Below are 23,400 nucleotides of genomic sequence, written 5' to 3'. Positions count from 1 at the left end.
CATAGGTCGGCAAACTCACTCATGAGTCGACTCACTCAGACTCAGATCGAGCCGTGAGTCTGAGTCCGGGTGAGTCCGGTTGAGGAAAATATGGGCGAGTGTGACTTCGAGTGAGCCCTAAGCACAAAATATATATGATGAGTGTGACTGAGTGAGCTCCACCTTTTGTTGCCGACCTATGGTCCTATCTGCTCATCTTCAGCATTAGCATCAGCTTTCTATCGGCTTACGTTTATACTCAAGTCTATTCACACATATCTCAACACACTAGCGTTCTTGCGCCACTTCAATGTTTATTGATCAGAGGTGTGAGTTAGGGAGGGGGGTGGGGTTGCCATGGCCACCCCCGCAAACTCTTTCATGGGAAGTTCTTGATAAAATTATCTCGTGTTAGTCGCGCAATTCATAAAAATGTTCTTAGTGGATTAAAACCGTTGATAACTCGTATTTGAAGGTCAAATATCAAAAAGGCGTATTTAAGAGCACCGATTATAGGAGTTATTGGCGTTAAAGAGCATTGACACCATTACAAACAGTTAGTTTGGTGCTAAAGGACTCATGAGTCGACTCACTCAGGCTCACTCAGACTCAGTTCAAGCCGTGAGTCTGAGTCTGAGGGAGTCCGGCTGAGTAATTTGTTGGTGAGTTTGAGTCCGAGTGAATCCGGTTGAGGAAATTTTGGTGAGCCTCAGTCCGAGTGAGCCCTCAGAGCAAAATATATTTATTGAGTGAGTCTGAGTGAGCTTCAGTTTTTTTGCCGACCTATGCTCCGCAACAGTAACACCAAGTAAAAAGAAACAGTGCTACTTTACACACGGACAAGGGAACAGGACGGGCGCTGTCCTCGTGTGCCGTTTCCTTGCCCCAGGGTTGCAAACGTAAGGTACTTGTAGGATATTTCAGAAATTTTTCGGACAGCGTGGGATAGTAGGGCGGTAATACGATTTTCTTATAAGACGTAGGGTAATCTCCTCATTTTGCTCGTCATCGATCAGCGATCCGAAGGTTACATTCCTAAATAGATCCGAAAACGAAATCTGTCTTAATTCACATGTCACCAGCATAGGGCAGAGACGAAAAATAATACGTCACACATCCCTGTGCTGGCACTGTTTTTTTTTCTCATCGATAGTTTTTTCCTCTATTTCGTCTCCCATTCGTTCGTTGCCTGGAAGGGCCTTTAAATTTTGCGACGGCGGTCGGTTCCAGTAATTAAGGCCTCATCAAGCGCGAAAAGTGACCGACATATCGCCAGAATTTGTGACGTCATCATGAAGTCGTAGTGACGTCACTGTGACATCACAACGTGACGTCAAATAGTGACGCCATCACATGATATCGTCACTTGGTTGTGGGCCGATCACGGAGGCACGTACGTGAAGTTCAGAAAGCTTGCAATGCCTTCGATCCTGGAGGCAATCCAAACCACACTGGGTCCAGAAATATTTCGAGGGCTGAGAAGAAGATCAACTGAGAAGAAGAAGAAAAAAATGTGGTTGATCCCTCTGATATAGGAATCGGTATAGAACACGAAAGTGAAACAGTTGGCACATAAGAGGAAGTTTTTGAAAGACTCGCGACCGGGATACATTGTCCGGAGACACTGCATTGGACACGCCGGAGCATCGCGCAAATCACACGTGAACCACAGGCGTTCGCAAACCGTGCAGGCGAAACCGAACGGATTGTCACTGAATCGTTTGGTCAACTCGCGGTCCACTGCAGCGAAGGGTGCATGATTTGCGGGTCGTAGACCATCCTGTGGGTGTGCTGGGCATCCTGCGTCGTATTGTCGAGCGGGGTCCCGCTGGCGGGTCGCTTCGGCGAAGGTGCGATCATTTCGGTTGTCTTTCGACGGCGCTTATTGCCGCAGTTCTCGTAGTCGGTGCCATCACACTCGTATCAGTAGACAGCGGAGAAACACCGTTTGTGCATATGGAAGCTGCATTACGCTGCACACGCTAGCACAATGCGAAAGACCAAGCACGTAACTGACACACTAATACAACGCGAAAGACAAAGCACGTAACTGAATCGTCACCGAGTCAAATCAGCGCGTATAGCGCGTCGCAATTGCAGCCTCCGCAATCAACTTCAGAAACATTTTCAGAGCTGATTGCGGAGGCCACGCTCCGCTGTGCTGAGTAGGGCGAACACCACCTAGGTGGCGTTGGTAGTGCTTCTTGATTAAGGTTCTTGATGCCAGCCTCCCTTCGAATGCTGGCATCGAGGCGTCGTAGTGCTGAGACCACCGAAGCGTTCACTGTCGGTGCGCGTTAGTGTCATAATGCAGTACTTCTCTTTTCTGCTCGTAGGCGGCGGCACCGCCTCGAGCAAGAGCGCGGGTACACGGAGGAGTGTTAGATATATAAGGCGCGTCTGTGTAGCTCTCTGCAAGTGCGTTTGTGGCGCAATGGGTTAAACGCTCGGCGAGCTATCGTCGCGGACCGAGAGGTCGTGGGTTCGATTCCCAAATTTTCCATGTTTGTGAAACTTTTTCTTCTGGTTTTTTTCTTTGTATTATGTTCGTGTACATTTTAAGAACGTCATATCCGTGACGGAAATACGTCAGTGAAGTCTTGGTGGACCCCGGCATAAAACACTTTCGTGTTAAAAAGAAAATGGCTTTGGCCTTCCAGTGATCTCAGGGAAATGCATATGGAACCATGCGAGTTTTTTCAATGACAGTGGGGAGATATGGATGAAAGAGCGTCCCTTTTATAATGGGGCGAAGACATGCTGAAGCTCAAACTTTTGTTTTTATTGTTATTACGATTATTATTATTACATACACGGCCTAATCTTGTCCAGCTGAATCAAGGTTCTCTTCCTATATATATATATATATATATATATATATATATATATATATAAACCTTGTAAATTCACAGCCCAACTTTCTGCGCCTAATCGCCGATTAACCTTAGTTTTCCTGCTTTTTGTTCTTTCTCACACCACTTTACTGCCGCCGTCTTTTACTTATCTCAATCGCCGACCTGTTTACCTTTGCAATGATATCCATAAAACCCAAGGATTCATGCAGGCTAGCGCCCACGCGAGCGTATATCTCAATATTCAATTAAAACATGCTCCGCCATTTCCTTACCTTCGCCACGCATGTACATTTCTCTTCTTTTAGTTTCGATTTATGACAACGCGTTCTAGCGCAACCATACCTCGCTTGAAACAGCAAAGCGCTTTCCCTTAAATTATCGTAAAATGTATCCTGCTTTACTTCGTCTCGACCCTTTCGGTAGTTGCTCAGAGCCGGTTCCAATAGATCCACCACACGTTCCCTGCCTCTATGACGTTTCGCTTAACGCCCCCCTAATTGTTACCATGTCGCTTACACTGCCAGCCGCATACATATAATGACGAGTCTCCTGGTTAGTTTTTCGAAGTGCGACTCAATGCTCTATACAAATACCGGAACACTTTCTCTTCACCTGTTACTTAGTCCCTCTTCGAAACTAATTTTCAGACCGCTGAAATCTGCATGACGTGCAGTGAAGTATAGTCTGCATGATATTATTGCCACACTGTTATTTCTTGGCGTAGGGTAAAATGTAGGGTAATAAAAAAAAGTTCTGTAGGGTAAAGTAGGGTAATTTCTACCGTGACGTAGGGTATTTTCCAAAAATTGGTTGACAACACTGCCTTGCCCGTGTGCAATATAGCGCTTTTTTTCTTTTTTTTCTTTTTTTTTTACAAGGATCTTTGCCAACGAGCTCGCTTCAAAACACCTTTAAATGAAAGCAGCACCGGAAGGACTTGGAGTTGCAGCGCCCCCACCGAAAAAAAAATTTCTGGATACGCCACTGAAGACATCGGTTCTATTTGGGCCAAAAACGGCAATGTCTTCTAGCTATAGCTGTCCAGTGAGCCGATATCGCAGCTGTCTGACATCTCTAAAGATATTGGTTCTATGACACAGCGCAGCCAGAGATAGCAAACGATGTTCAGTAAAGTGGAAAGTTGGGCGATGTCGTCGTTCTGTGCAGCGACGTGGCCAGTAGGGTGGGGCGTTAAAATAAAAGCAGAGCGCATAAAAAAAGAAGACATGACAAGACATACAAGAATACGGAACGAGCGCTCGCTACCAACTGGTTTATTACGAAAAATTGGGGAATATATACAGCCCAGTGCGTCAAACTTGCGTAACAGCTGAGGAACGGTTATTTTTGTTTGGCTGCAAAGGGGTGTACAGCTCACCCATGCAGCCGTTATATATATTTACAATCCCATTTAGCTGGAAACACGAGAGATCGCAAATAAAGCTAATTCAAATAACATAGACAGATGCGTTGAATGGTGTCTATTTGTGTCATCTGGTTCATTATTCATTTGAATTGCTCACCTACGCCCATTGTGGTCCCCGCGCAACTGCATGGCGAAAACCTTGAGGCACAAAACGCGCTGTTCCGCCTTTAGGCTGGGCGTGATACACGCATCAAGCGCTGCATAAATGGCCGATGATGCGCATTTAAAATAGAATTAAACTTTCGAGTCATTGTTCTGGAGCTTTTGAACGCACGTTTTCAATCAATGTTTCTTGTGCAGCTGCAATTTCTTGGCGCATATTATGCACTAACAGTAAACGGCATTCACGAAAGAAGGCGGAGTGAAGCACATGGCCCGAGGCCGGTCGCAGTTCCATGGCCTGGCACACTGTTGGCACTGAAACAAGAAAGCAAGCACAAATAAGGCGCACAACTTGGAACAATCACGGAACGATGCTACGCTGTAAAAAGAGTTGGCAACACCCAAAGTGCGTTCGCCCCAGTCTACAAGAGTCTTCCAAAAACGCTTTTAATGCATCCTATAAGGCCGGTGTAGAAGTGGCTCGATTCAGTACTGAACTGGCATGGCAATACAGGCACAAAGTATTTCATTGATGCAGTTACCGCAAGAAGCATCACACATATTGCTGAAAGAATGTGTTGCTGTTTTCTTTTTTTTTTTTTCTAAAAGAGCCAAATCCAGAAACCGAAACTGGGCTAAGTTTCACGGAAGCGGAAAGTGCGCCTAAGTAATTTCACTCTAAAACAATTGTAATCAAAATGGAGCGATTCCTCATAGCAATGTGAACTGAAAAAGGCAGTTTCGTAAAAAAAAAAATGAGCTAAATCCTGCATCTGTTTGAATCAAACTGAGCCAGATCCATTAAACCAGCGCTGCGTCTAAAATCGCGACCCAAACAACCAACGCGGCCGCATTCAGTCCGTTTCATTTGTGTCCTAGTTGCTTTCCTATCGTCCTTTCGTTCACCAATTAGTTTTTTAGGGGTAGCGAGTTGGTACATGCTGAAGGGCATGATGTTGTATAGGGCAGACTCGAATAAGAGGCCGACTTTCCTGCCCCTTTCTGCCTTTTAGCGTTTCTTTTCGAGTTTTGCGCTACAGTATCATATCGTTTCACTCCAAGATGGTATATTTGATATAGAAGACAACTGAAATGAATATATTGGGCACCGATCTATCCCTTGAAGAAGTAGTGATCCGAAACGGCGCGGCCTAAAAGGAGCTAAGAAGAAGAGGAAGAAGAAGAGTTCAAATGTACAAATAATTATTGCACTCGTTCTTTTATATGTTTGCTTGTATTTTGTGTTTAATCATTAGTTAAAACTTTAAAACTTCATTATAAACAATTCTCGGCCAATCCCCCAGCGTGGGTATGAGCTACGTGTAGAGGCACATCATCATCATCGTCATTAACATTCGTGAAAGCCAGATATAAGGAACAAGCAAGCAAGCAAGCAAACAAGCAAGCAAGCAAGCAAGCAAGGTCTTCAATGGATGCTAAGAACGAGAAAACACTGCCGAGAGTCCAGAATGGTGCACCTTTGTCTGGATAGACCACTCGCTGATTTTAGATGCGAAAGCATCTTATGCTCGAGGTAGTGTCCGTTCTGCGGCGTCCGCACCCATACTGCGCATGCGCCAACTGTCCCCCTCTCCTCGCGTGAGCGCGAGGAGGTGGGAGGGGGTGACGTGAGCGCTGCCTCCACTTCGTTTCTCCTCTCCCGTTTCTCTCTCTCCGCCACAGCTGTGCACTCGTATATAATGCGGCGCGCGCTCGCTGCCGTTGCACTCTCCTTCGCAACGGCGCGAAGCTGAACGTAAATGGCAACGCCGGCAAGCGAATCTCGAAGCTGCGAAAGCGCGCGTTCGCTGTGCTTCCGTCATTCTTTCTTTGTGCAACGGTGTGCGAAACGCCATGAACAACGCCAACGTCGGCGCTAGTTGCAGCGGCAGCGCATAGAGTTAATATACTGACTCTAGAGGAAAAGCTGGGCCGTGAGACCGCTAACCACAACAACGCTGACATCTTGGAACGTTGTCACTCTTGCCATCACATATCAATCCTAAAGAAGCATTTGCACAATTAAAAACGCGCAGATATTGTTTTGTGTTTATTTTGAATACTTTTACGAAAGAATACGACGGCTATTTATGCAATTTACTGTGCGTGGAAAAGAGCGTTTGCAGGCTGGTTTACTAGACGGCGCCACCATATCAACACCAACGCTCGAGAGTGCGCTTGCGGCCGATTGCGTCGGTTTGCGCGTTACGGCCGGTACGATTTTCCATCCGATGCGACGTCCGACGCGGCGATGCGGCAGCCGGAATGGTGACGTTTCGTGACGTTTCATCGCATCGGATCGCCGCATCGCATGTCCGGCGTGTATTCAACCGGGCAGATATTTTCGTCGCCTCGTCGGACCGTCGGACGGCCGCAGCCAATGACAGCTCGGGAGACGTCAAGCCGCTGGTGGCGCCCTCTCCCTGTCGCCGCTCCGTGGCCAAGAGGCGATCGAGTCGGTGGAGTCTAGCCTCGGAGCATTTGCCGGCATCGCCACTCGCGGCGGCGTTATAAACGTCGAGTACATTTTGTTTGTGACGTGAAATAATTCCTTATTGAAGAAAGCGATGTTTGAGGTGTGCCATTTCTGCAAGACAGTGCCCGTTTCCAAACCACTAGCGAGATCGCGAGCAGCGATGCTAGGCCATTTCGCAGGTAAACACAGCGACACCGTCGTCTCGGCGAGCCGGCTCGCTTCGCTTCCACCTTTGCTCTTCACATCGATGACGTCGAGAAAGTTAGTAGCGTATGCTAACACATTACAAGCGAGTACAAAACTTAATCATGTTGGCAAAAACAAGCGCTCTATGACGAGCTCGCGTGTGATCGCGAACGAGGCGACGGCCGGCGTCCGCCATAGAGCACTGCACGGGCCGGATTTTACGGCCCGGGCCCGGGCCCGCTTTTCGAAGCCCGAGCCCAGCCCGGGCCCGTGGTTCCAAGCGCGGCCCCGGCCCGGGCCCGGGCGTACATGACCGAACCCAGCCGAGCCCGGCCCGGGCCCGGGCGTACTTGACCGTACCCATCCCGAGCCCGGCCCGGGCCCGGGCGTTCATTACTAAACTAATCCAGGGCGCGCTTGTTCATGACCAGGCCCGACCCGGGCCCGCTAGAGGATATTAGTTGCTGATGATGATTTTTAATGATGCCGTGCGCTCTGTAGCGGGCGACCGGACGGCAAATCCGGTGTGTACATGTATCGAAATGTTGCTTTGCCCACGGTGGTAGCTCAGCGGTTAAGCTCAAGTCCTAGGACGCGGGTGCGATTCCCGCGGCCACGGTGGCCGCAATTTGGTGGGGGCGAAATGCAAGAACACCCGTGTATATACTTATCTTTAGGTGCACGTTAGAGAACTCGAGGTGGTGGAAATTGATCCGGTGCCACTACGGCGTGCCTCGTAATCATATGTTGGTTTTGGCACGTAATACCAAGGAATATAAATGAAATGTATCGTATGTGTCAACCTCGAATAAAAGACCGAAATCTTTATGCCTCCCATGGGAACAACCGTGATCTGACCCAGTGTTAGTGCTGTTAATATATACATATATACGTGTCACTTCAGCTTGGCACAGTATACCTTAGACCATGGAATGCATAACATCCGCGTGTGATCGAAGGCCCGACTTACGCCTTTTAATGAGCGGGTCAAAGTCCAGCCCGGCCCGCAGCCTCAAGCCCGGCCCAGGCCCGCGGCTTCAAGCCCTGGCCCGGCCCGGGCCCGCACTTTCAAGCCCGAGCCCAGCCCGGGCCGGGCCCGTGCAGTCCGCCATGCTAGGCCTACCATGAGAGTCGTGAGTGACGGCGAACTGTTGCGATGTGCTTGTCGTTCGCGAAGGCGTATATTTAGTCATTATTTTTTTATAGAACGAAGCGTGGCTGTGCAAAGCTGTTTGTTTTGTGCTTCATTACGAGGATACGAAGTCTTCCGAGTGTGCATGCCAAGGCGCCCTATGTGGGCGGAGCCTAGGGCTCATTGCTCGTTCGCTCCATGTGAGCTCAATCGTCGTGCGCCGTATGCCGGACCATATCCGACGCCGCACGTCGCATCGTATGGCTTAAAAGCCCCTGAAACTTCGCTTACGTCGTGTATCTCGTAGTTGTCACAGTGTCCCGTCGTGTGCGTTTTCTGTTGCCACGTACCACTCGACTTCATGTGACAGCCCTATTTTTCTTTCAAGCTGAAAACTTCAGTGCAAACCAGGACGGACGGCAAACAGATGACACAAGCACTGAAAGTTAGGTACCAACTAGGCGCAACCGAAGTTTTTTTTTAGTCTTCTTAAGGGCGATACAATTTCGTGTGCCGTGTATCTTTAGCTTTAATTGAAGCTTTCGGGTGACGTCTCACTCACATTCGCCGCTGCATGCTGCAATCGACATTTTATTTTTCTGCTTTATGGCTCTCTGCGCTGAAGTACGGCAGCAATGAGCTGAAAAAGAACGTGGAGGTGTCTCGTCATTGCAAGTCGAAGCACCCACGACCACGGCCTACGCACTTTGCTTCGAGCTGCGAATCTGTCGAGTGACCCTTGTGCCAGCGAACGGAGAAACTTTATTCGTTATGCATTATTGGTATGGCATGCCTAGTAAAAACCATGCACAAACAGGTGGAAATGTGAACTGTTATCAATCGGGACAGCTGTACAGACAACGCTACACTAACACACGGCTTCACGCATCAAAACACAGCTGATGTTCCATGAACAGCGCGTAGCTGGCTTAGGTCGGTAGATTAAAACTGATTACTACCGTCAAATATAGCGAGCGTTTCAGGGTCTGGCAACGTTCATTTGTTCCATCATGGCGGAACCCATGCGGTTATAGTTTCAATGCATGGACCCTATGGAGAGCCTTTCCTCTAGAGTCAGTATATTGGATGGATGGATGCTATGAGCGTCCCCTTTATAACGGGGCGGTGACATGTCTGCCACCAGGCTCAAAGAAAAAAAAAAAAGCTTTCTTGTTTCATGTTGGCCTAATACCTTATCTACATTGATTAAATCTATGTTATTAACTCTATGCGGCAGCGCCACCACCGCGGAGCAGAGCAAGGCTCGGGAAGCCGAACTTAAGCGTCAGTGTCGGCAACCGGTAATTAGAACGCCTCGGCAACCACCGTCTCATAAGTCACACAAGAGAAACGGAATCTCGATGCGCAGCTCCCGCGATGCTTTCGCATCCCACCATGGTTGCCCGTAGATGCGAAACAGCTTTTGCGCTGGGCTGTGTCCGTAGTTCCATTGGCGACCGTTCCACCTAGCATAGCCATCTGAGCGCGCGCTCGCGCCAAGGAGAAGTCTTCTTCCTCTTGTTCTTCGACCGCCTTGATGATGATACGTGCAGAGCACTTTAGAGGCCTGGGCTGCCGTATGTTGTCCTAGCTTGGCGTAACGGAGACAAAACCATGTGTGCTGGCGCGCGCTAGCGCGTTCGTGCCTGTGTAAGGGGCTGGGTAAGACGCTGTGGCCTCTCCCCCTTACACTCTCTCAGCAATCACGTGATGGCGTCGGGGAACGAGATTCTGCAGACGCGCGGTGAACCCGAGTGGCGTGCTCCAACAAGAGTTCGGGACGAGTAACAGCAACAGCAACTACAGTGAATTCGTGGTGTGCTCCACTTGCAAGGACGCGTTAACATCGGGCAAGGTGCCCGTGATGAACGGAACTTTAAGTCAACCCATGAGCTGCTTCGAATCTCCACACAATTCCCTTTAGTGGGAGATGGTGTAATTTTCTCGTGTCGGGCTCGCCGACTGGTTTTCTGGCCGCTTCGGCGGCGCAGCGAGTGAACTTCCGGTGAGTTTTGCCGCTTTCGCCCCCTTCCAGGCCAAGTGTGAACGCGCCTTATATATACGAGACTAGTCATCGCCATTATGCCCATTCAACAAAGGACGGCACCGACTGAAGCACAGGGATGGTGTTAACTTTGTAGCAAAATAATGCTATATCGTTCATTCGCTGCGATTTGGACTTGTATTACGATCGAGCCAGGAGGAAGGGGGCTAGCCTCCCCCCCCCGCCTGAAATTTTGGTAAAGTAGGTGCTTCCACCAAAAATAAATAATAAAAATACGTGTTTTTCTCAAATAGTCGACGTTTTCAGCAAGTGCCCCCCACCGAAAAAAATTCCTGGCTACGGGCCTGGATCGAGCTAATTCATGCCCAAACTGTGAAATGTTCCAATCTATAAGAGCCAAATCCAAACGTTACTCCTGAATGCCGAGGATAGAGGGCTATGTGGATTTTAGCCGACATACAGATTTGATGTATTTTGGCGACATGGGCACACTGACAAAAAATTGTTGGAGCAGGCCCGACCATATCGTCAGTAGCAAAAAAGTGCGTTTTTCTCAGTTTCATTTAAAGTAGACTTCGCTCTTTTATAAAAAAAAAAAAAAAAAACTAGCAGTTGTTCCGTGCACGAATACAACCGATGAGCGAAGCTCCTTAGAAATGGCACGCAAACGACTATGCGCCTGATCTCGCTGCTGGCTTTCATGTAGGGTGGGCAGAGCGTGTACTCTCTCTGTACTCGTTCTCTCACCCATCAGGGTTATTACAGGCCACGCCATAGCGGTGAATAGTAGAATTTGCCCAAAATTTGTGGCACATACCCGTTCATGATGATGATAGCTTTCGGGCACGACCACACACTTTACGCCGAGCTAGAACAGCTTCGCTGCTAAAAACATTTTCAGTTATTGGTACAGCGACGTCCTTGTCTGTCTTCGCTTTGCCCCTCGTTTCCAGCTCGAACGAGTCTTACCCTCCCGAATGATGGAATGCTGGAATCAATAAAGTTTTAAAGTCTGCGGCATTTCCTCGTCAAAGGCGGATGCACACAAGCCTGCACCAATAGGCGCGCCAATTAGGGCAATAGTCGGTTACGGCTTAAGAAGTCAGGAGAGGCTCCGCCCAGATGAACGAAGCGCGGCAGCCTCCGTGATCTAGTCCCACGCTCGTGGCACCGGCCGTCATGACGTCTACCTGGAGTGTGCGCGCCCATTGGTGCAGGCTTGTGTTGGTCCTCCGCCTCCTTTGAGGAAGAAAAGCCCTCAGATGTTGTAGCCCATTGTAGTAAGCACCCCTGGCGCCTTTAATACAAAGTTATGGTGCGAACGATTTGATGGTGAGCCGCTTACAGAAATGAAAAAAAAAAAGACGTTTCAGGGACGTTTTTAGGGACGCGACCCAATCCAAGTGTTTTTTTTTCTTTTCAGGCTGTTCCAGCGCTCAAAAAAAAAAAAAAAACAACTATTGCAATATCCGGACATGTTCACTGGATTGCAGCGGATGTGTCTTCCCCACGCGGTAAGGCGGAATGTTGCTTGGGCGTACAATGCTTGTTAATCACTTTTTGTTGCGAAAATCCGCGAGCAGTCATAAAGAACACAGCATGCAGCAGTCGCTGTATACAGCGGATGAGGGGCCGACCTTTTATCGTCCTCGTAGAATGTCCTTGGAAATCACCATTTGCATGACTTCGTTCGTTCCTGCGAAGGAGTAAAAATAACTTGAGGCTTCTGCGAAATCTCTCTCCTAATACTCACCTTCAATGATCATATGGGCCCGTAGGTCTCGCATATACTGCTGCACCGGGTATTCCTTGATGAATCCGTATCCGCCCAGCATCTGCAGTGCTTGGTTTGTGATCTGTAACAGAACGCATAATGCTTTGCACACTGGCGTAGCCAGGGCAGCGGTTTGGAGAGTTTAACCTCTCCCCCACGCCCGAAAGTTTTTACATTTCGCATGTGTATATAATACATACGCGCACTCATGCAAATACACGCACAAATACACATAAACTGGGTGCGGAAACCGCACAAAACAGTTTCTGGTAACGCCCCTGAATGGTACTGCTGTCCAAAGAATATCAGTCAGTTATCTAAGGCATGGTAGAAATAAGAACACTGAACGCCGACCTAAAAGTTTTACTTCCTTTTTCACACAGAAGCCTTGTTCACTAAGCTGGGAGGCCGAAGCTTTCAGCCGCGTCCATAATCGCTTCAAGCATCTTGCGATTGCCGTCGCTTCCAGATATTGCCACTACTTATCCAGTTCTTTTCCCAGGCGATAACCGAGGCCTGGTCCCAGTTGAATTCATGATGCATTTCTTCTGCATGGAAACGACTTTTCTTCTTGACGTCGTTCACCGAAATTCCCGCTTTCACCCACGTAGACATAATTGCAGTCCGCGAATGGTATCTTGTGTACAACGCCAGGGAACTTAATTTGTGCTTGACGTATGGCTCGGAACATGGGCGACTTGCGCATTACATCCCCGCAGGCTTCGCTGATGCCGGGAACGTACGGAACGGCGGCGCGACGCTGGCTGAGGAAATCAGTCGGACGCAGGGCTCGGAAGAGGCAAGAGAACTTCTCGGGTAGTTGCATGCGCTGAGCTCGCGTCGAATGCAGGCCATATCCAAGCCTTCTGGCAAATTCTCTGGGCCCAAAGAGAATGCCACAGACCGCTCGTGGCAAACAGGGTTTACGGAAGAGAAATGGAGGTGATGCTTATTCCTGTGAACAACAGACTCTGTCGGTCCCGCTCTACAACTATACGTCAAGAAAATGTCCAGAGCTTTCCTCTTCTGCGGTGAATTTTGTGGCTTCCTCAATGCTATTAAAGTGATCTGCGAATGCAGCCAGGGCGTCTTTCTTTATGATGCAAAAACAATCGTCAATATAGCGGAAAAATTGCTTCGGAGGAGAATCGAAGGAAGCCAGAGCCCGGCTTTCCACGGATTCCGTAGCCAGGTTTGCAGCGGTTACAGAAATCGAAGGGGTTCTGTGCACTTGCTCGTATACGACACCGCGGAAGGTATTCTTCAAGCAAACATCCTGTAATCTTGCGAGATCCTGCACATCAACCGCCGTACGTTCACACAGTTTCTCATCAGCCTGAAGGGCAGCTTATTTGCAGGCGCTCACAGGAAGGAACACAAGTAAAAAAATCACAGCATATCCACGGAGTGAATGATGATGAGTGGGCGAAGCTGCGGAGGTTCATCGGTAAACCGTGAATCTTCCGTGAATTCTGCCCAGTACATCATCACCGACGTGAGATCGGGCGCGTTTATACTAAAGGTTCGATGAGAGTTATGACGACTTGCAGCTCACTTTAATTTTACATGTACGCTGTGAATTTTCATTGTTTAGAAAACCATTGCTTTAGAAAACATCTGGCGTCTTTCGTTAAGCAGCTGGCGTCTTTTCGTTTTGCTTTAGAAACATCTGGCGTTCTTTCATTTTGCTTTTACAAAACATCTGGCGTCTTTCGTTGGTTTATTTCATCAATCAACGGCGTTTTGAACAAAATTTTTATTGTTTAATCACGCACAGGAGAAATCTCACCAGGCACTACCTTGGAGGTAAACAATGGCTGCTAATGGGAATGAGAGACAGAAGAAGTCGGCTTTTAGCTAACACTTACACTTCTACTTCTAGTAACGTTTCCTACTGGAACATGCCAATGGCTGCTAATGGGGAATGAGAGACAGAAGAATTCGGCTTTTTAACGCGCACGCTGCGAATTTTTTATTGTTCAACAACGCACAGGAAAAATCTCCCACCGGCACCACCTTGGAGGTCAAGATCTGGTACTAGCGTTACGACTGGTTACGCACTACGACTACGAGGGACGAACGGGTGCCGCTTTAAGGAGCTTTGCCCCTAAAAGAGAAACCACGTCAAAAGACACCGTCATCATATATACCTTGTCAACGAAGCCCTGCGAATGAACGTGGGGTCACTTACAACCAGCAGTGAAGGTAACTCGAAATCCACAATGGGTCGTATTCCACATTTACGGATTTTGGGGAAGTGCCCGAGCGGAGCCGTTGTGGCAAAGAAGCGAAAAATAAAGTGACTTTTGTGTTGCGAAGCGGGAAACCATCATCATCATCATCATCATCATCATCAGCCTGTCTACGCCCACTGCAGGGCAAAGGCCTCTCCCATGTTCCGCCAATCAACCCGGTCATGTGCTTTCTGTTGCCACGTTATACCTACAAACTTCTTAATCTCATCAACCCACCTAATTTTCTGTCTTCCCCTCACGCGTTTACCCTCTCTTGGAATCCAGTCAGTTACCCTTAATGACCACCGGTTATCCTGCCGACGTGCTACGTGGCCGGCCCATATCCATTTCTTCTTCTTAATTTCAACTATGATATCCTTAACCCCCGTTTGTTCCCTGACCCACTCTGCTCTCTTCCTGTCTCTTAAGGTTACACCTATCATTTTCCTTTTCATCGCTCTCTGCGTCGTCCTCAATTTAAGTTGAACCCTCTTTGTAAGTCTCCAGGTTTCTGCTCCGTAGGTAAGTACCGGTAAGATGCAGCTGTTATATACCTTCCTCTTCAGGGATAGTGGTAGACTACCATTCACGATTTGATAATGCTTGCCGAATGAGCCCCATCACATCCTTATTCTTCTAGTTATTTCACTCTCATGGTTCGGCTCCGCGGTTACTACCTGTCCTAAGTAGACGTACTCCTTTACAACTTCCAGCGTCTCGCCACCTATCGCGAAGCGCTGTTCTCTGCCAAGATTGTTCCACATTACTTTAGTTTTAGGCATATTAATTTTCAGACCTACTCTTCTACTTTCCGTATCCAGTTCAGTAATCATGAGCTGTAATTCGTCTCCCGCGTTACTCATCAATGCAATGTCATCAGCGAATCGCAGGTTACTGAGATACTCTCCATTAACTTTTATCCCTAATTTTTCCCAATCTAGGGCCCTGAAAACCTCCTGTAAACACGCGGTGAATAGCATTGGTGAATAACCAAGTCTCGCCAATTGCCGCTCCGCCTTGAGAGGACGGCGTATACGTGCTGCTATCTTGACACGAGGTCCGACATCCTAGTCGCTGGTGTTCATATAATAACTGTGGCATTCGCCTGTTGATATCGTGATTCCTGCCAACAGTCACGTTTTGCTGCTCGGGTGGTGGAGTGCTGTTAACGCGGGAGTTTGGCGAGAATGCTGATAGCACGGGCCTCGTCTCGCTCGGAGTCATCAACCTGACCAATGAAACGTTATTATATTTTAAACAAACCCTTTTTGGTCGGCGTTCAGTGTTCTTATTTCTACCATGCCATTACGTCCCTACCAGAAGAGATTTCGTCAAATTCTCGATTTCAGTTATCCAAGGCACACATTTTTCTGATAATGGAGCCATTTCCTTCTATGCGCATCGTGGATTAATTTTTGTTTTGTTCACCAAGCATCAGCTATAAGTTATATATTTCTCAGTGAATGCTTTCGTAGCCACATTAAGGAGCTCTGACGAAGAAAATTGAAAATGTCATATTTGCAAAAGTTACCTTATGTTTGCTCTCTTTAGCAAGCAGCATGACGTCTTTTGCCACCATTTCGCGTTTAATGAGGTATTTGACAAGCAGTTTCTGATGTGTTTCGACTGTCCTTCCAGAGAGTGCAGTTTCGTATGACCCGCTCGGTCGACTCGGAAGACGACCGATTTGTAGGCTCAAAACGCGCGCAAGAAAAGAAGCTTTCTTTTATAGCCGGTATAGTCACCTTGAAGCTTTCTTCAGTGCCGTGCAGCTTGGCCATGGCGCTCATGGTGACCTTCTCAGGTCGGTCCTGGTCGATGGCCTCGGCCGCTTTGCGCACCATCAGCCGTGCAGACTGAAGTTTCGTAGCCATCCTCGCCAGGCAGAACTGGCTGTGCTGCATACAATTATAGTAAACCTACTGAATCGTTCAACAAACGATTTGCGCCGTTTTAAAGGAGCCCTGCAAAACTTTTTACCGTAGAAAGTTGGGCAAGTTGGTAAGGATTAATTATGGTCAAACTGTGCAGTGGGACGGGACACGAAGAAAAAAGTGAGCCAAACGAGCGCAGTCTAATAACTGGGTTTATTGAAGAATGAAATTCAGCCTTTTTAACAATCTCAGCGCAGCACATCGTGCATTTTTTGCATGGTTTTTTCATGGCCTGTTACGTGTATCTTTTGATGGCTTTTATAGCTGTTTCATTGTTGACCCCTTAGCGTGCCGTTATTCATGGCTTTTAGTTGTTCCATTGGTAGCCCCTAGGGGTGTAGGATGAGAGGTTGTTGTTAGTTGTTTGTTTCGCTTCGTGCCCCGTCCTAAGTTTGACCAAATTGAACACTTTTTCAGCATGCTTAGAAAACGCTGCCGCAGGTAGTCGAAGTTCCTGAGAGCATGTGAGCCAAACATTAGCGCGCCCTGGAGTTTAAAATGAAATATCAAAGTCAGCTAGAAATCGCTCGCTCATTTCTCGACAAATGATGTCATAAACCCAAATGACCGCGCGATAGACACCAAGTCCACGGCCATTGGCTGATTTGAGCATCGAGAGCTGCATAGTTACCGCGGGATGCCGCGACGTGCCCGCGCGCTCGCGGTCACACTGGAAGTAAGCCACACGCATAGGCATGTGCACAGGGGGAGGGCGAAGTCTGGCTCATACTTTGAGTTAGTGAGGGGGGGGGGCTGCAATGAACTTTCGCCCCTCCCTGATGGGGATCCCTGCGCACACGTGCGAAGAAAAAAGAAAGAAAAGAAAGTGCTCAAGGTACTCTAGAAGAACTCGTTGCTGGGCGAGTTGGTGCCTAAGTTTGCTAAACATGTTATTTCTGGCGCTATGCTTGAAACGTGAAGTTAGGACAGGGAAAAGAGAGAGAGGAGCGCCAAGCTACCAACAGTTTATTGACTGCAAAGGCAGTAAATCAAGAAAACTTCCGAGCATGCGCAGATGCGTGAAAGAGTGACGTCAAACATGTCATCACGTAAGCTGTCCATTAAGAAAGGATAGCTCAGATATACTCAAGGTCATGACGCGCGCTGACGAAGGGATTAGCTTCTTGCCCCCTTGTCCCCACTGCGTAGCTTTCAGCGCGCCCACTGGTACGAAAGGAGAGGAAAGCGTGGGACAAATGACTCCACTCGTAACTGAAGGATTCTTAAAAAAAAAAAAAAAGATTGCGGCGGTCGATTCGTGAGGCAATAAATTCCTTTAATGAAGCAATTTGATGGCGATGCATGCCGGAGTGGGGATTAATCTTGACCACCTAAGGTTATTGAACCTAAATAAGCACACCGTTGTTACTGCATCTCGCCCCCCCCCCCCCCCCCCCCATAGAAATATTGAGAATCTAACCCGCGACCTCGAGCTTTGCAGCTCGACACAACCTACTAAGCTACAGCGGCGGTTTCCTCAGAGCTGCGAATATGATTTTTTTTTCGCTAAGGGAACGCGCAATGATGTGGCCTCTGGGCCAGATAAAATCACATAGTGCATGCTTCGTAACCTACTGCAAAAACAACACGAACTGCTGTTTGACATTATCAATGAGATATGGGCACAGGCGTGCGCCCCCTATTCACATAAGAAGAGGGGGGCGCAAAGGGGGCGCAAAGTCTGCCCCATACATTGACTCAATAGGGAGATGAACCTTCGACCCCCCCCCCCCCCCCCCCACTAAAGGGGAACCCGGCGCACACGTCTGTGGATATGGGACAAACTTCGTGTAGCATGCAGGGCTGCATAGATCACTTGTAAGAGTGCAAAACCAAAGCTTCAGTCCGAGCGCCGAACTTCCATAAAGAACTCACGTGTCTCGTCAACTGCACGTATCTCGTGTCTCGTCTCGCGCGTATCGTCGGCAGCTGCTGCACTAATCAGAATTAGGCATTACGTTGGCACCAAGAACACGATTTGTGTTGCGTTGCTGGCTACGCACGCGAGGGTGCGCCTTCCGGCATTTTTACAAGGATGAAATGGAAAATGTGCGTGCACCTTAAATGCGAAACATTAAATCAGTTTATACAGATAAATTATTCTTTCAGAACTCATTAGCTTCGCCGTCGTAGGACAATTATTATAAGAGGAAATGAGGATCGAAGTTTCATGTTTGAATTTCGCACTGAAACTTCAGCACGTGAACGTCGATGCGACGTCACGAATTTCAGAGTTCTGTTGCGCATTGTGGCCAAATTTTCTGAAGCTTGCTATGTTTAGACATCGTGTCCCTTAAAATACAACGTAAATAATTTTCACCTGTAAGCAAGTACGTAGACTTTAGCAGACGTCGTCAAGATCTATGACATCACGACGAGCTGGTGCGAGAACTTCAAGGCGGTGGCGCCACCTGTACTAAGCACGAAATGCTTTTAGCTCCCGTTGCCACCAATCTACAAATGACCTTGAGCCAAACGCCTGGGCACATAACGAGATCATCCGGGCACCGTCGCGCGAGCCAGACATGACATCCGCGAACGCTTTGTACAGGACCGCATTAGACGCGCTAGTCACTGCCCACGCAGGTTGCAGAAGCTTTGCTTACGCGTTCTTCGTAATGTCTGTTGACAAGATCACTGAAGGTGTAATTTGTAGTACGCTGACGTTTCACTTGCGATTTTAAGCGCTAGCGCCATGCCTACGCTAGCGCCATGCCTACTCCTTCGAGAGATGGCTACACGCTGCGTGCGGCGCACCGCGATGCGTGGAGATTGTGGCTAGTACCATCTCCAACCAATCTGCTTTGCCGGTAGCAATTTCATGCTTGCATCTACCCTCGGTTACGGAAGAGCCAGCCATTTTTTTCAGTTGTATTGACACTCTCGACGAGTTTTTGCGGTCGCCGTCGCCGTCATGTTCCGCGTAAAGTCCAAATTGATAACATCCCCCCGGCCATTGTATGTTCTACCCGCGGGTAAAAGCGCGCGAGCGGGGGTGACAAATGCGGCTGAAGCAGAAATGAAACGCGCTGACCTATCCAGTGGCGTAGGCAGAAATTTTTTTCCGGGGGGGGGGGGGTGGGGTGCACCTCCTTGAGCCGACATGGGGTGTTCAGATAAGTGTGGTCGAGTGTCATTTTGTGCTCTGTATCCCATGGAGAAAAATTTCGGAGGTGGGGGGGCACGGGCCCGGTGTGTCACCCCCTGGCTACGCCACTGGGCCCATCTCCGTCGCACGGAGGGCGCATGCGATAACATTATCCCGTGTGCGAGGCCTGCCGTCGAGAAAGGAAACGTCCCGCCCGTTTTGAAGGATCATGAAGAAACACCGGGGGGGGGGGGGGGGATGTGTCGCTTGAGTAGCAACTGTGAATTTTGATTATAAGGGCGCGCTATCTCGGGAGGCATATTAGTCGACGGCTCGTGTACCCTTCTACGTGCCGTATCGTATTCATTGCTTCGCCATTGCGGTGAAACTGTGATTTTTCTATTTACGGATTTTCTCGCTTACTAAGCGCATTCTCGCGGTAAGTGCAGTGTTTTCGGTATTGTGAAATTTTAATTTACTAATACGAGGAAAATCGTTTTTCTCTTTAGCGCCCCTTTAAGCGAATATAATGACGGCATACCTGATTCGCTAATTAAAATATGCATCTCATTATGTGTGGAGCGTACCTGATAGGACGCCAGAGGCTTTCCAAACTGCTTCCGAACCTTCATGTGCTCAGTGACGATGTCGATGCTTGCAGCGGCGGCTCCCATTGAACAAGAGGCTGCAACAGAGGAACTAATCACTCGAATGTGGCCGACTGCTGTGACCAGTGAATTGAGCAGTGCTCGGAGTGACACAGTTCGCAGGTCTAAATGTGTATCGCGCTTCACGTATGGAACTCGCAGAACGACTGATGCTGAGAAGTCCAAATGAGAAGATGTCATATTTGCCGCAATGCCACAGGAGAGAAGAAACTAGCGTAGCTTGCACTGGAAACGCAGTGAAGATTATGTATACTCCTGGTTTTTACTCTTTTCCCAAGTTCTGCAAATTTTCTCTTTCTTTCTTCCTCTATTTCTTCTCTCTGTTTTCTCTACGTTTTTTTCCTCTGTTTATTTCTATCTATATCTCTCTCAATTTCTTTGTCTTTCCTGCTCTTTCTTTCATCCCTTTCTCTCTCTCTTTACTCCTCCTCCTTCCTATCATTTTCTCTCTCGATCCCTCACTCTAATTCTTTCACTCTCTTTCTGTGCTACGCTTTACTCTCTCCCCTCCTCCTCACCATCACATCTTTCCTCCTTACGCTCACTTCAATTTCCCATCCCCTGGCTACACTATACTACACAAGGCTATGCTATGCTCTGCTAGCGTGCATGGATAACCAAGTGGTTAGCACGCTCGCCTTCGGATCGAGGGTACGCGGGTTCGAATCCCGCCTCGTGAAGAACCTTTCTTTCTTTCTTTCTTTCTTTATCTCTGTAATCGTTCCCTCACCCATCATATGGTTGTTACAGGCCACGCTGTAGCGGTGAGTGGTGGGATTTGCCCAAATTCTGCGGCACGTACCCGTGTTCATGATGATGATAGCTTTGCCGGCCGCCTTGAACAGCTTCCTTTAGCTAACGCTGAGGGGAGAAGAGGAGGTACTCGAGGAGTTACCTTTGAAGTTCTCAGTCGATTGCATTTACCCCGAAGCTTTAATTCTGCACCTCAGCCGTCGCTGCATTACCCCCGGGATCGGCCCCCCTTGGATGAAGCGTCATCAATGACCTATTGTGGTCGCAGATCACTGAAATTTGCGACGTCAACATTACGTCATCTCATGACGCCATTGCATGACATCGTCGCTTCATCAAAGGTGGCTCTGTGGCTCGACCGCCACGCATAGGGCCTCGGTTCAAATCCCGCTCGATCGTGGATATTTTTATCTTATTGTGCGCGATATCGGTTACGGACACCGGCGGCGGACGCCTCCAAAATCGGCCTCTGTTGTGATCTGGTAACAGCTTTCGCTGTAACGACAAAACACGTCGCCGTGGATATTGTGGCACCGTAAACAAGCACGATAAACGGGAGCTTTCTGCGTCGCTACCTCGTCATTCTGGACGGCATTGTAGACAGTCGAGTAGATAGCCCGTCCGAGTGATGGAACGCCTCTGTGCGACGTGACGCCAACTCACGTCGATAAGAGAAGCAGAATTGTCATTTATTGAAGTTGTTCAAAACTGTGAAAAAAAAGAAAGGAAGAAAAGTGAAGGGCGCAAAGAAGTGCAGGCGAGATCCCTGCCCTCCGCTCGAGCGTCATCTCGCAAAATCAGTTCCAGCCTTGAAGAAGACAAGTTTGTCGAAACGTTGGCTCGAGCACCCACCCCCTGTTTACGGATTTTTTCATCTCGCATGTTTGTACAGCAAAGTAGCTGGCCTCACCGATGTTGATGCGGCCTCCGTTGAGACCTTCCATGGCGATGGTGAACCCTTGGCCTTCTTCGCCGAGCCGGTGAGAGACGGGCACGCGGCAGTCCTCGAAGATGACCATGCGCGTCGGCTGCGAGTTCCAGCCGAGCTTCTTCTCCTTCTTGCCGAAGCTCAGACCGGGAGTGCCTTTCTCCACCACCACTGTGGAGATGCCCTTGGGTCCCGGTCCACCGGTGCGGCACATCACCACGTACACTTCGCTGGCGCCCGAGCCACTGATGAACGCCTTGGTGCCGTTCAGGATGTAGTCGTCACCGTCGCGTTTCGCCGTCGTGCTGATGGACGCCGCGTCGCTGCCGCTACCTGCGATTCAATACTCGTGCAGCTGCCCATAAATTACGACATCTGACGCGAATGAAAGAAGCATTGCCCAGCCAAACGCAGTGTGTCTATCGTGGTGGTACATGCGGACGGCTACGTAAGCGGGTCAGTTTAAATTGTGTCACTGTTTTTTTTTTTTCCGCACGCCTGTGCACTGAATTGCGGCCTTCGATATCTGTTTCTAGAAAGTGGTTGGTTGGTGTTTCAGTGGTACAGACGAAGACAAATTCCCAGTTTTTTCTAGGCAAGTAAGAAGTCACGCCGGGAGGTGGGCCTTTCTACAATATTCCAGCACGAGCGGTGAGCGCAAAATATTTTTTAAAAGGTAAATGACTGTACCCGCGAAACGACTTAGGAAAAAATCACTCGATTGAATTCTCGCTTGAAAAAAGTCACAGTTTCGCCGCAACGACGAAGCAATGAATGCGATAGCAACAAATTTGAATGTAACGCGAAGAACGGAAAACAGCAGCTCGAAATTTCGAGCGCGTCGCTCAAGCGCAAAGGACGCACGAAAAGAACACACACCGGACGCGCGCGAACTATCAAGTGTCACAGCTGCTCGACACTTGAAGCGCACTGCTCAAACATAAAGCAGGACGCACGAAACGAGCGAACAGGTACACACACAGGACGAGTGCGAACTAACTGTCACAGTTTTTACTTCTTTCTGTTTGAACAGCGCGCTCCTTTCGCAAACGCGGTCGCTGCAGCGAGCGAAGTGATCTTCGTACGCTCTAACATCAGCGCGGACATCGCGGTGAAAGCACAAGATATGCAATCCACCCCCTAACAAGATAAGTGCGCGCGCAGGCGACCATGCCCTGTAGGGCAAAGTGCACCTGGCGTGGCAGGAGGCACGCGTGCATCGCAACGAGCAGAGCGACGACCTTTAAAGGGACACTAAAGGCAAATATTAAGTCGACGTTGATTGTTGAAATAGCGGTCCAAAAACCTCCTAGTGCTACTTTTGTGGCAAGGAAGCGCTTATTTTGAAATAAAATCACGTTTTAGTAGTCCGCATCGCGTTAGCGCACTTCAGATTAGAGCACTGCACGGGCCGGATTTTACGGCCCGGGCCCGGCCCGGGCCCGCTTTATGAAGCCCGAGCCCAGCCCGGGCCCGTGGTTCCAAGCGCGGGCCCGGCCCGGGCCCGGGCCTACATGACCGAACCCAGCCCGAGCCCGGCCCGGGCCCGTCATTCCACGCCCGAGCCCGGCCCAGGCCCGTCGTTCCACGCCCGGGCCCGGCCTGGGCCCGGCGTTCATTACTAAACTAATCCAGGGCGCGCTTGTTCATGACCAGGTCCGACCCGGGCCCGCTAGAGGATATTAGTTGTTGATGATGATTATTAATGACGCCGTGCGCTTTGTAGCGGGCGATCGGACGGAAAATTCGGTGTGTACATGCATCGAAATGTTGCTTTGCCCGCGGTGGTAGCTCAGCGGTTAAGCTGTTTCGCTGTTAAGTCCTAGGACACGGGTGCGATTCCCGCGGCCACGACGGGCG

At 49.0% G+C, this 23,400-nt stretch overlaps 1 protein-coding gene across 2 annotated transcripts in view; it reads right to left on the bottom strand.

Moving 5' to 3' along the window:
• Positions 1-4,092: 4,092 nt before the first annotated feature.
• The window catches only part of LOC119401262 (isobutyryl-CoA dehydrogenase, mitochondrial), an 88,427-nt gene continuing 69,119 nt past the window's right edge, over positions 4,093-23,400 (bottom strand). For both annotated transcript variants that reach the window (XM_037667943.2, XM_037667944.2), the window contains 6 exons: positions 21,523-21,873; positions 19,779-19,876; positions 15,915-16,067; positions 11,915-12,017; positions 11,799-11,857; positions 4,093-4,677 (listed from right to left, as the gene is read on the bottom strand). In XM_037667943.2, the coding sequence (XP_037523871.1) occupies positions 11,802-11,857; positions 11,915-12,017; positions 15,915-16,067; positions 19,779-19,876; positions 21,523-21,873 (761 nt within the window). In that variant the 3' untranslated portion in view covers positions 4,093-4,677; positions 11,799-11,801. The remainder of the gene's footprint in view (positions 4,678-11,798; positions 11,858-11,914; positions 12,018-15,914; positions 16,068-19,778; positions 19,877-21,522; positions 21,874-23,400) is intronic.

The sequence above is a fragment of the Rhipicephalus sanguineus genome, chromosome 8 (assembly GCF_013339695.2).
Source record: "Rhipicephalus sanguineus isolate Rsan-2018 chromosome 8, BIME_Rsan_1.4, whole genome shotgun sequence".
Lineage (NCBI taxonomy): Eukaryota > Metazoa > Arthropoda > Arachnida > Ixodida > Ixodidae > Rhipicephalus > Rhipicephalus sanguineus.
Note: the sequence above shows the minus strand (reverse complement) of the source record. Positions and strands in the feature narration are given on the sequence as shown.